This window comes from Melospiza melodia, chromosome 31 (genome assembly GCF_035770615.1).
Source record: "Melospiza melodia melodia isolate bMelMel2 chromosome 31, bMelMel2.pri, whole genome shotgun sequence".
NCBI lineage: Eukaryota > Metazoa > Chordata > Aves > Passeriformes > Passerellidae > Melospiza > Melospiza melodia.
In genome coordinates, this window is record NC_086224.1 from 2,088,675 (window position 1) to 2,102,173 (window position 13,499).

Here is a 13,499-nt window from a genome sequence, read left to right on the forward strand (position 1 = left end):
TATTCCTGATTTTCCCTCTGAATATTCCTGATTTTCCCCATGAAACCAGGGTGATATTCCTGATTTTCCCTCTGAATATTCCTGATATTTTCCCCATGGAACCAGGGTGATATTCCTGATTTCTGCCTCATGCAGAGCTCAGGTTTCTATTTGGGAATCTCCAGGAATATCCACCCTGACACCTCTGGCAGCTTCATCCCCACACTCAGGTGTCTCCAGGGCAGGTCCAGGTGCAGAAAATCACCGAATCCACCAAAAAATCCACAATTCCCACCCAAAATTCCCAGCAGCTGGGTGATATTCTTGATTTTCCCCCTCAAACCAGGTTGATATTCCTGATTTTCCAGGGTGATATTCCTGATTTTCCCCATGAAACCAGGGTGATATTCCTGACTGAAACCAGGGTGATATTCCTGATATTTTCCCTGTGACACCAGGGCGACATTCCTGATTTTCCCTCTGAATATTCCTGATATTTTCCCCATGGAACCAGGGTGATATTCCTGATTTTCCAGGGTGATATTCCTGATTTTCCCCATGGAAGCAGGGTGATATTCCTGATTTTCCAGGGTGATATTCCTGATCTTCCCCATGGAACCAGGGTGATATTCCTGACTGAAACCAGGGTGATATTCCTGATTTTCCAAGGTGATATTCCTGATATTTTCCCATGGAACCAGGGTGATATTCCTGATTTTCCCTCTGAATTTTCCTGATTTTCCCCATGAAACCAGGGTGATATTCCTGATTTTCCAGGGTGATATTCCTGATATTTTCCCCATGGAACCAGGGTGATATTCCTGATATTTTCCTTATGAAACCAGGGTGATATTCCTGATTTTCCAGGGTGATATTCCTGATCTTCCCCATGGAACCAGGGTGATATTCCTGATTTTCCAGGGTGATATTCCTGATATTTTCCCCATGGAACCAGGGTGATATTCCTGACTGAAACCAGGGTGATATTCCTGATTTTCCAGGGTGATATTCCTGATCTTCCCCATGGAACCAGGGTGATATTCCTGATTTTCCAGCGTGATATTCCTGATTTTCCCCATGGAACCAGGGTGATATTCCTGACTGAAACCAGGGTGATATTCCTGATTTTCCCCTTGGAACCAGGGTGATATTCCTGATTTTCCCTCTGAATTTTCCTGATTTCCCCCATGAAACCAGGGTGATATTCCTGATATTTTCCCCATGGAACCAGGGTGATATTCCTGATATTTTCCCTGTGACACCAGGGCGATATTCCTGATTTTCCCTCTGAATATTCCTGATATTTTCCCCATGGAACCAGGGTGATATTCCTGATTTCTGCCTCATGCAGAGCTCAGGTTTCTATTTGGGAATCTCCAGGAATATCCACCCTGACACCTCTGGCAGCTTCATCCCCACACTCAGGTGTCTCCAGGGCAGGTCCAGGTGCAGAAAATCACCGAATCCACCAAAAAATCCACAATTCCCACCCAAAATTCCCAGCAGCTGGGTGATATTCTTGATTTTCCCCCTCAAACCAGGTTGATATTCCTGATTTTCCAGGGTGATATTCCTGATTTTCCCCATGAAACCAGGGTGATATTCCTGACTGAAACCAGGGTGATATTCCTGATATTTTCCCTGTGACACCAGGGCGACATTCCTGATTTTCCCTCTGAATATTCCTGATATTTTCCCCATGGAACCAGGGTGATATTCCTGATTTCTGCCTCATGCAGAGCTCAGGTTTCTATTTGGGAATCTCCAGGAATATCCACCCTGACACCTCTGGCAGCTTCATCCCCACACTCCTCAGGTGTCTCCAAGGCAGGTCCAGGTGCAGAAAATCACCGAATCCACCAAAAATCCACAATTCCCACCCAAAATTCGCAGCAGCTGGGTGATATTCCTGATTTTCCCCCTCAAACCAGGTTGATATTCCTGATTTTCCAGGGTGATATTCCTGATTTTCCCCATGAAACCAGGGTGATATTCCTGATATTTTCCCCATGGAACCAGGGTGATATTCCTGATTTTCCAAGGTGATATTCCTGATATTTTCCCCATGAAACCAGGGTGATATTCCTGACTGATACCAGGGTGATATTCCTGATTTTCCAGGGTGATATTCCTGATTTTCCCCATGGAACCAGGGTGATATTCCTGATATTTTCCCCATGGAACCAGGGTGATATTCCTGATTTTCCAAGGTGATATTCCTGATATTTTCCCCATGAAACCAGGGTGATATTCCTGACTGAAACCAGGGTGATATTCCTGATTTTCCAGGGTGATATTCCTGATAATTTCCCCACGGAACCAGGGTGATATTCCTGATTTTCCAAGGTGATATTCCTGATATTTTCCCCATGGAACCAGGGTGATATTCCTGATATTTTCCCCATGGAACCAGGGTGATATTCCTGATTTTCCAGGGTGATATTCCTGATTTTCCCCATGAAACCAGGGTGATATTCCTGACTGAAACCAGGGTGATATTCCTGATTTTTTCCCTGTGACACCAGGGTGATATTCCTGATTTTCCCTCTGAATATTCCTGATTTTCCCCATGAAACCAGGGTGATATTCCTGATTTTCCCTCTGAATATTCCTGCTATTTTCCCCATGGAACCAGGGTGATATTCCTGATTTCTGCCTCATGCAGAGCTCAGGTTTCTATTTGGGAATCTCCAGGAATATCCACCCTGACACCTCTGGCAGCTTCATCCCCACACTCAGGTGTCTCCAGGGCAGGTCCAGGTGCAGAAAATCACCGAATCCACCAAAAAATCCACAATTCCCACCCAAAATTCCCAGCAGCTGGCTGCTCCTGCTGACCCCTGAGCTGTGTTTGTCCCTTCAGATCAGACTCCCCTTGCAGGATGGGAGAAGGAGCAAATCCATCGAGGAGCGGGAGGAGGAATATCAGCGCGTCAGGGAGAGGATCTTTGCACGAGAGGTGAGTTTGGATTGTCCCCCAAATTCATTAATTATTCACCAAATTCATTATTATTATTTTTATTATTATTATTATTAGTCCCAGGACCCTCCTGGAGCTTTGGGCTGCAAGGTTCCCCCTTGAATACTCCAACATTCCAGGATGTTGTTGCATTTTTTTTTATTTTTTTTTACTGATTTTTCAGAATTTTGGGGGTGTCCCAGTGGATTCCAGCTGCCAGCAAAGGTGGCTTGAGGTTCTGGGCTGGAGGAGCTGCAGCCTCCAGTCTGCTCCTTCCATAAAATTTCAGGGAATTTGGGCATTCCTAGGGGGAATTTGGGCATTCCCAGGAGGAAATTGGGCATTCTCAGGAGGAATTTGGGTATTCCTTGGTGGAATTTGATATTCCCAGGAGGAATTTAGGCTTTCCTGGGTGGAATTTGGGCATTCCCAGGAGGAATTTGGGCATTTTCAGGAAGAATTTGGGCCTTCCTATGTGGAATTTGGGCCTTCCCAGGAGGAATTTGGGCCTTCCTTGGTGGAATTTGATATTCCCAGGAGGAATTTGGGCATTCTCAGGAGGGATTTTGGCCTTCCCAGGAGGGATTTGAGCATTCCCAGGATGAGTTGGGCATTCCCAGGAGGAATTTAGGCTTTCCTTGGGGGAATTTGGGCATTCCCAGGAGGAATTTAATACTTCCAAGGAGGAATTTAGGCCTTCACAGGAGGAACTTGGGCCTTTCCAGGAGGAATTTGGGCCTTCCTTGGTGGAATTTGATATTCCCAGGAGGAAACTGGGCATTCCCATGAGGATTTTAGTCCTTCCCAGGAGGAATTGGGCATTCTCTGAAGGAATTTGGGCATTCCTAGGAAGAATTTGGGCATTTCAAGTAGGAATTTGGGCATTCGTAGGTGGAATTTGGGCATTCCCATGAGGGATTTGGGCCTTCCTTGGTGGAATTTGATATTCCCAGGAGGAATTTGGGCATTCTCAGGAGGGATTTTGGCCTTCCCAGGAGGGATTTGAGCATTCCCAGGATGAGTTGGGCATTCCCAGGAGGAATTTAGGCTTTCCTGGGGGGAATTTGGGCATTCCCAGGAGGAATTTAGGCCTTCACAGGAGGAACTTGGGCCTTTCGAGGAGGAATTTGGGCGTTTCCAGGAGGAATTTGGGCATTCCCAGGAGGAATTTGATATTCCCAGGAGGAAATTTGGGCATTCCCAGGAGGAGTTTGGGCATTTCCAAGGAGGAATTTGGGCCTTCCTTGGTGGAATTGGGCATTTCCAGGAGGAATTTAATACTTCCAGGGAGGATTTGGGTATTCCCAGAAAGAGTTTAGGCCTTATTAGGTGGAATTTGGGCATTCCCAGGAGGAATTGGGCATTCTCTGAAGGAATCTGGGCATTCCTAGGAAGAATTTGGGCATTTCAAGTAGGAATTTGGGCATTCCTAGGTGGAATTTGATATTCCCAGGAGGAAATTGGGCATTCCCAGGAGGAGTTTGGGCATTTCCAAGGAGAAATTTAGGCCTTACTAGGTGGAATTTGATATTCCCAGGAGGAAATTGGGCATTCCTAGGAGGAACTTGGGCCTTCCCAAGAGGAATTTGGGCATTTTCAGGAAGAATTTGGGCCTTCCTATGTGGAATTTGGGCATTCCCATGAGGGATTTGGGCCTTCGCATGAGGGATTTGGGCCTTCCTTGGTGGAATTTGATATTCCCAGGAGGAAACTGGGCATTCTCAGGAGGGATTTTGGCCTTCCCAGGAGGGATTTGAGCATTCCCAGGATGAGTTGGGCATTCCCAGGAGGAATTTAGGCTTTCCTTGGGGGAATTTGGGCATTCCCAGGAGGAATTTAATACTTTCAAGGAGGAATTTAGGCCTTCACAGGAGGAACTTGGGCCTTTCCAGGAGGAATTTGGGCGTTTCCAGGAGGAATTTGGGCCTTCCTTGGTGGAATTTGATATTCCCAGGAGGAAACTGGGCATTGCCATGAGGATTTTAGTCCTTCCCAGAAGGAATTGGGCATTCTCTGAAGGAATCTGGGCATTCCTAGGAAGAATTTGGGCATTTCAAGTACGAATTTGGGCATTCCCATGAGGGTTTTGGGCCGTCCTTGGTGGAATTTGATATTCCCAGGAGGAATTTGGGCATTCTCAGGAGGGATTTTGGCCTTCCCAGGAGGAATTTGGGAATTCCTAGGTGGAATTTGATATTCCCAGGAGGAAATTTGGGCATTCCCAGGAGGAGTTTGGGCATTTCCAAGGAGGAATTTGGGCACTCCCATGAGGGATTTTGGCCTTCCCAGGAGGGATTTGAGCATTCCCAGGATGAGTTGGGCATTCCCAGGAGGAATTTAATACTTCCTTGGTGGAATTTAGGCCTTCACAGGAGGAATTTGGGCCTTCCCAAGAGGAATTTGGGCATTTTCAGGAAGAATTTGGGCCTTCCTATGTGGAATTTGGGCATTCCCATGAGGGATTTGGGCCTTCCTTGGTGGAATTTGATATTCCCAGGAGGAATTTGGGCATTCTCAGGAGGGATTTTGGCCTTCCCAGGAGGGATTTGAGCATTCCCAGGATGAGTTGGGCATTCCCAGGAGGAATTTAGGCTTTCCTGGGGGGAATTTGGGCATTCCCAGGAGGAATTTAGGCCTTCACAGGAGGAACTTGGGCCTTTCGAGGAGGAATTTGGGCGTTTCCAGGAGGAATTTGGGCATTCCCAGGAGGAATTTGATATTCCCAGGAGGAATTTGGGCATTCCCAGGAGGAGTTTGGGCATTTCCAAGGAGGAATTTGGGCCTTCCTTGGTGGAATTGGGCATTTCCAGGAGGAATTGAATACTTCCAGGGAGGATTTGGATATTCCCAGAAAGAGTTTAGGCCTTATTAGGTGGAATTTGGGCATTCCCAGGAGGAATTGGGCATTCTCTGAAGGAATCTGGGCATTCCTAGGAAGAATTTGGGCATTTCAAGTAGGAATTTGGGCATTCCTAGGTGGAATTTGATATTCCCAGGAGGAAATTGGGCATTCCCAGGAGGAGTTTGGGCATTTCCAAGGAGAAATTTAGGCCTTCCTAGGTGGAATTTGATATTCCCAGGAGGAGCTGGGCATTCCTAGGAGGAACTTGGGCCTTCCCAAGAGGAATTTGGGCATTTTCAGGAAGAATTTGGGCCTTCCTATGTGGAATTTGGGCATTCCCATGAGGGATTTGGGCATTCCCATGAGGGATTTGGGCATTCCTTGGTGGAATTTGATATTCCCAGGAGGAATTTGGGCATTCTCAGGAGGGATTTTGGCCTTCCCAGGAGGGATTTGAGCATTCCCAGGATGAGTTGGGCATTCCCAGGAGGAATTTAGGCTTTCCTTGGGGGGAATTTGGGCATTCCCAGGAGGAATTTAATACTTCCAAGGAGGAATTTAGGCCTTCACAGGAGGAACTTGGGCCTTTCCAGGAGGAATTTGGGCGTTTCCAGGAGGAATTTGGGCCTTCCTTGGTGGAATTTGATATTCCCAGGAGGAAACTGGGCATTCCCATGAGGATTTTAGTCCTTCCCAGGAGGAATTGGGCATTCTCTGAAGGAATCTGGGCATTCCTAGGAAGAATTTGGGCATTTCAAGTAGGAATTTGGGCATTCCTAGGTGGAATTTGGGCATTCCCATGAGGGTTTTGGGCCTTCCTTGGTGGAATTTGATATTCCCAGGAGGAATTTGGGCATTCTCAGGAGGGATTTTGGCCTTCCCAGGAGGAATTTGGGAATTCCTAGGTGGAATTTGATATTCCCAGGAGGAAATTTGGGCATTCCCAGGAGGAGTTTGGGCATTTCCAAGGAGGAATTTGGGCACTCCCATGAGGGATTTTGGCCTTCCCAGGAGGGATTTGAGCATTCCCAGGATGAGTTGGGCATTCCCAGGAGGAATTTAATACTTCCTTGGTGGAATTTAGGCCTTCACAGGAGGAATTTGGGCCTTCCCAAGAGGAATTTGGGCATTTTCAGGAAGAATTTGGGCCTTCCTATGTGGAATTTGGGCACTCCCATGAGGGATTTGGGCCTTCCTTGGTGGAATTTGGGCATTCTCAGGAGGGATTTGGGCATTCCCAGGAGGGATTTGGGCATTCCCAGGATGAGTTGGGCATTCCCAGGAGGAATTTAATACTTCCAAGGAGGAGTTTAGGCCTTCACAGGAGGAATTTGGGCATTCCCAAGAGGAATTTGGGCCTTCCTTGGTGGAATTTGATATTCCCAGGAGGAATTTAATACTTCCAAGGAGGATTTGGGCATTCCCAGGAGGAATTTAGTCCTCCTCAGGAGCAATTTGGTATTGACAGAAGAAATTTGGGCATTCCCAGGAGGGATTTGAGCATTTCCAGGAGAAGTTTGGACATTCCCAGGAGGAATTTGATATTCCCAGGAGGAAATTGGGCATTCCCAGGAGGAATTTAATTCTTCCAAGGAGGAATTTGGGCATTCCCAAGAGGAATTTAGTCCTTCCTAGGAGGGATTTGGGCCTTCCTAGGTGGAATTTAATATTCCCAGGTGGAATTTGATATTCCCAGGTGGAATTGAGCATTCCCAGGAGGAGTTTGGGCATTTCCAAGGAGAAATTTGGTATTCACAGAAGAAATTGGGGCCTTCCCAAGAGGAATTTGGGCATTTTCAGGAAGAATTTGGGCCTTCCTATGTGGAATTTGGGCCTTCCCATGAGGGATTTGGGCCTTCCCATGAGGGATTTGGGCATTCCTAGGTGGAAATTAACATTGCCAGGAGGAATTTTATATTCCCAGGTGGAATTGAGCATTTCCAGGAGGGATTTGGGCATTCCCAGGAGGGATTTGGGCATTCCTGGGTGGAATTTGGCCATTCCCAGGAGGAATTTAGGCCTTACTACGTGGAATTTGATATTCCCAGGAGGAGTTTGGGCACTCCCAGATGAAATTTGACCATTCCTAGAAGGAATTCGTCCTTCCCAGGAGGAGCTGGGAGATCTCAGGGATCAGGAAAGGTTCTGGATGGAGCTCCCCAGGGATCTGCTGTGCAGGGGGCTCAGCACCACCCTCAGCACCCTCTGCGTGCCATCCCCACCCTCTGGAATTCATTAATTTATTTTTTTCAGGGTTTTTTTTAAGTCTCTTTTTTCTTTCCTCCCCATCTGCACGTTCCTGCTCCCAGTCTGGCCAGAATGGATTCCTCACAGACAGCAGGTGAGTGCTGCCCTGGCATGGTTTAAATGCCATTTCATGATTTAAAATGCCATTTCATGATTTAAAATGCCCCTTTCATGATTTAAAATGCCCTTTCATGATTTTAAATGCCCCTTTCATGATTTAAAATGCCCTTTCATGATTTAAAATGCCCTGGCATGATTTAAAATGCCCTTTCATGATTTAAAATGCCATTTCATGATTTAAAATGCCCCTTTCATGATTTAAAATGCCCTTTCATGATTTAAAATGCCATTTCATGATTTAAAATGCCCTTTCATGATTTAAAATGCCATTTCATGATTTTAAATGCCCCTTTCATGATTTAAAATGCCCCTTTCATGATTTAAAATGCCATTTCATGATTTAAAATGCCCCTTTCATGATTTAAAATGCCATTTCATGATTTAAAATGCCATTTCATGATTTAAAATGCCCCTTTCATGATTTAAAATGTTGATTTTCCCTCACCACACTCCCCACAGAATGCTTTTCTTGTAGCTCTCACAGGCAGAGGCAGATTTGCAGGGATTTCCCTGTGATTTGTTTGTGCCATGGTGAATCCCCCGGTGGAGTTTTCTTTCGATTTTTATTCCTTTTTTTTTTGGCTGATTAAAATGAAAAAGGAAGGTGGGAATGGCAGGGAGGAATTCCAGCAGTTTTCAATCCTCTTTTTCCCCAAAAAGACAGGAAATCCCCATCCCTGCCTTTCTGCCTGCTGGGTTTTGGCAGGATCACAGGATCAATCACAAAATCACAGAATTACAGAATCAATCACAGAATCAAGGAATTACAGAATCACAGAATCAATCACAGGATCACAGAATTAGAGAATCACAGAGAATCACAGAATCAATTACAAAATCACAGAATCACAAAATCAATCACAGAATCACATAATCACAGAATTACAGAATCACAGGATCACAGGATCAATCACAGAATCAATCACAGAATTACAGAATCCCAGAATCAATCACAGAATCAATCACAGAATCCCAGAATCAATCACAGAATCAATCACAGAATCCCAGAATTACAGAATCAATCACAGCATCAATCACAGAATCAATCACAGAATTACAGAATCACAGAATCAATCACAGAATCAATCACAGAATCCCAGAATCAATCCCAGAATCAATCACAGAATCAATCACAGAATTACAGAATCAATCACAGAATCAATCACAGAATTACAGAATCAATCACAGAATCAATCACAGAATTACAGAATCCCAGAATCAATCACAGAATCCCAGAATCAATCCCAGAATCAATCCCAGAATCAATCCCAGAATCAATCCCAGAATCAATCACAGAATTACAGAATTACAGAATCAATCACAGAATCCCAGAATCAATCCCAGAATCAATCCCAGAATCAATCACAGAATCAATCCCAGAATCAATCCCAGAATCAGTCCCAGAATCAATCCCAGAATCAATCACAGAATTACAGAATTACAGAATCAATCACAGAATCCCAGAATCAATCCCAGAATCAATCCCAGAATCAATCACAGAATCAATAACAGAATCCCAGAATCAATCACAGAATCAATCACAGAATCAATCACAGAATCAATCACAGAATCCCAGAATTACAGAATCAATCACAGCATCAATCACAGAATCAATCACAGAATTACAGAATCACAGAATCAATCACAGAATTACAGAATCCCAGAATCAATCCCAGAATCAATCCCAGAATCAATCACAGAATTACAGAATCAATCACAGAATCAATCACAGAATTACAGAATCACAGAATCAATCACAGAATTACAGAATCACAGAATCAATCACAGAATCAATCCCAGAATCCCAGAATCAATCCCAGAATCAATCCCAGAATCAATCACAGAATTACAGAATCAATCACAGAATTACAGAATCCCAGAATCAATCACAGAATTAATCCCAGAATCAATCCCAGAATCAATCACAGAATTACAGAATTACAGAATCAGTCCCAGAATCAATCCCAGAATCAATCACAGAATTACAGAATCAATCACAGAATCCCAGAATCAATCCCAGAATCAATCACAGAATCAATCCCAGAATCAATCAGAGAATCAATCAGAGAATCAATCACAGAATCACAGAATCAATCACAGAATTACAGAATCAATCACAGAATCAATCACAGAATCAATCCCAGAATCAATCACAGAATCAATCACAGAATCAATAACAGAATCCCAGAATCAATCACAGAATCAATCACAGCATCAATCACAGAATCAATCACAGAATCAATCAGAGAATCAATCACAGAATCCCAGAATCAATCACAGAATCAATCACACAATCACAGAATCATGAGGTTGGAAGAGACTTCCAAGATATAAAATATCTATAGAAATAGAAATATTTTATAAAGATAGATGTTATATTTTTACATTATATATAAATATTTGTATTTATTTATATATAAATCTCAAATAATCTTATTCTGTTTACACTAAAGAATAAGTTTTGCACCTTTAAAACTTATTCAAAAAAAAAGAAGAAAAAGCACAGGTTGATTTCAAACCCTACACTCACTCCTCCACATTCCTACTCCTAAACTATATTATCTATTTTTAAAAATATTTTCTACTTTATAAAAATATATAGAGATATTTTTATAAAATATCTATAGATACTTTTATAAAAATATAAAATATATAGAGATATTTAAATAAAATATCTATAGATACTTTTATAAAAATATAAAATATCTGTATAAATAGAAATATTTTATAAAGATAGATTTTATATTTTTTAGATTATATATAAATATTTGTATTCACACATATATATCCCAAATCATCTTATTTTGTTTAGACTAAATAATAAGTTTTGCACCTTTAAAACTTTTAAAAAAATTTTAAAAAAGAAAAGCACAGTTTGTTTTCAAACACTACACTCGCTCCTCCACATTCCTACTCCTGAACTATATTATCTATTTTATGAAAATATTTTATATTTTATGAAGATATAAAATATCTTTTTTATATAAAAATATAAAATACCAATATAAATAGAAATATTTCATAATACATATTATATTTTTACATTATATATAAATATTTGTATTTATTTTTATATATATCCCAAATAATCTTATTCTGTTTACACTAAAGAATAAGTTTTGCACCTTTAAAACTTATTCAAAAAAAATTTAAAAACAGAAAAATAAGCACAGGTTGATTTCAAACACTACACTCACTCCTCCACATTCCTACTCCTGAACTTTATTATTTATTTTAAAAAATATTTTCTATTTTATAAAAATATAAAATATATAGAGATATTTTTATAAAATATCTATAGATACTTTTATAAAAATATAAAATATCTGTATAAATAGAAATATTTTATAAAGATAGATTTTATATTTTTTATATTATATATAAATATTTGTATTCACACATATATATCCCAAATCATCTTATTTTGTTTAGACTAAATAATAAGTTTTGCACCTTTAAAACTTTTAAAAAAAATTTAAAAAAAGAAAAGCACAGTTTGTTTTCAAACACTACACTCGCTCCTCCACATTCCTACTCCTGAACTATATTATCTATTTTATGAAAATATTTTATATTTTATGAAGATATAAAATATCTTTTTTATATAAAATATAAAATACCAATATAAATAGAAATATTTCATAATACACATTATATTTTTACATTATATATAAATATTTGTATTTATTTTTATATATATCCCAAATAATCTTATTCTGTTTACACTAAAGAATAAGTTTTGCACCTTTAAAACTTATTCAAAAAAATTTAAAAACAGAAAAATAAGCACAGGTTGATTTCAAACACTACACTCACTCCTCCACATTCCTACTCCTGAACTTTATTATCTATTTTTAAAAATATTTTCTACTTTATAAAAATATATAGAGATATTTTTATAAAATATCTATAGATACTTTTATAAAAATATAAAATATCTGTATAAATAGAAATATTTTATAAAGATAGATGTTATATTTTTTATATTATATATAAATATTTGTATTCATATATATATATATATATATCCGAAATCATCTTATTTTGTTTAGACTAAATAAGAAGTTTTGCACCTTTAAAACTTATTAAAAAAATTTAAAAAAAGAAAAGCACAGTTTGTTTTCAAACACTACACTCACTCCTTCACATTCCTACTCCTGAACTGCAACTAAATTTTTTTTTTAATCTAAATTTTTACACCACATTTTTACACCAATATTTTCTAAATTTTGACACTCCCTGGAGCCCAGTTTGACTCCCAAATAAACACCCAAAAATCACCTAAAACCCATCAAACCAAACCTAAACCACAGCATTTCCAACACCAAAAAAACAGAATAAAAAAACGAAATAAACTAAACTATGACCCCCAAACCAATTTTTTTTTCTAAATTTTTACACTACATTTTTACACCAGTTTTTTTCTAAATTTTTACACCAATATTGTCAAATTTTTACACCAATATTGGGTAAATTTTTCCACTCCCTGGAGCCCAGTTTGACTCCCAACTAAACAGCCAAAAATCACCTATAACCCGCCAAAGCTAACGTAAACCACAGCATTTCCAACACCCAAAAAATGAATAAAAATTAAATAAACTGAACTACAATTAAAAAAAAATCTAAATTTTTACACCAATATTTTCTAAATTTTGACACTCTGGTGCCCAGTTTGGCTCCCAACTAAACACCCAAAAAACCAGCAACAGCTCACACCTATAAGCCACCCAACCAAACCGAAACCACAGCATTTCCAACACCAAAAACAAATAAAAACCTAAATAAAAACCCCAAAAAACCACCAACATCTCACACCTATAATCCACCAAACCAAACCTAAGCCTAAACCTAAACATTTCCAACACCAAAAAAAACTAATGAAAAACTAAATAAATAAACTGAAGTGCAACCTTCCAAAAAAAAAATCTGAATTTTTACACCATGTTTTTACACCAATTTTTTTCTAAATTTTTACACCAATATTGTTAAATTTTTACACCAATTTTTTTCTAAATTTTTACACCAAAATTCTCTAAATTTTTACACCAATATTGTCAAATTTTTACCCCGATATTGTGTAAATTTTTCCACTCCCTGGAGCCCAGTTTGGCTCCCAAATAAACACCCAAAAAACACCAATAACCCACCCAACCAAACCTGAACCACAGCATTTCCAACACCAAAAACACTTAATAAAAACCTAAATAAATGAAACATTTTTACACCACACTGTCCTTGTCCTGGAGCCCACTTTGACTCCCAACTAAACACCCAAAAAACCACCAACAGCTCACACCTATAATCCACCAAACCAAACCTGAACTTAAACCTGAACATTTCCAACACTGAAAA

General features: G+C 40.0%; 1 protein-coding gene across 1 annotated transcript in view; it reads left to right on the plus strand.

The window, feature by feature from the left end:
* The window catches only part of LOC134431188 (R3H domain-containing protein 2-like), an 85,590-nt gene that overhangs the window by 39,288 nt on the left and 32,803 nt on the right, over positions 1-13,499 (plus strand). The window contains 2 exon segments of the mRNA XM_063179175.1: positions 2,843-2,938; positions 8,090-8,121. Of these exon segments, the coding sequence (XP_063035245.1) occupies positions 2,843-2,938; positions 8,090-8,121 (128 nt within the window).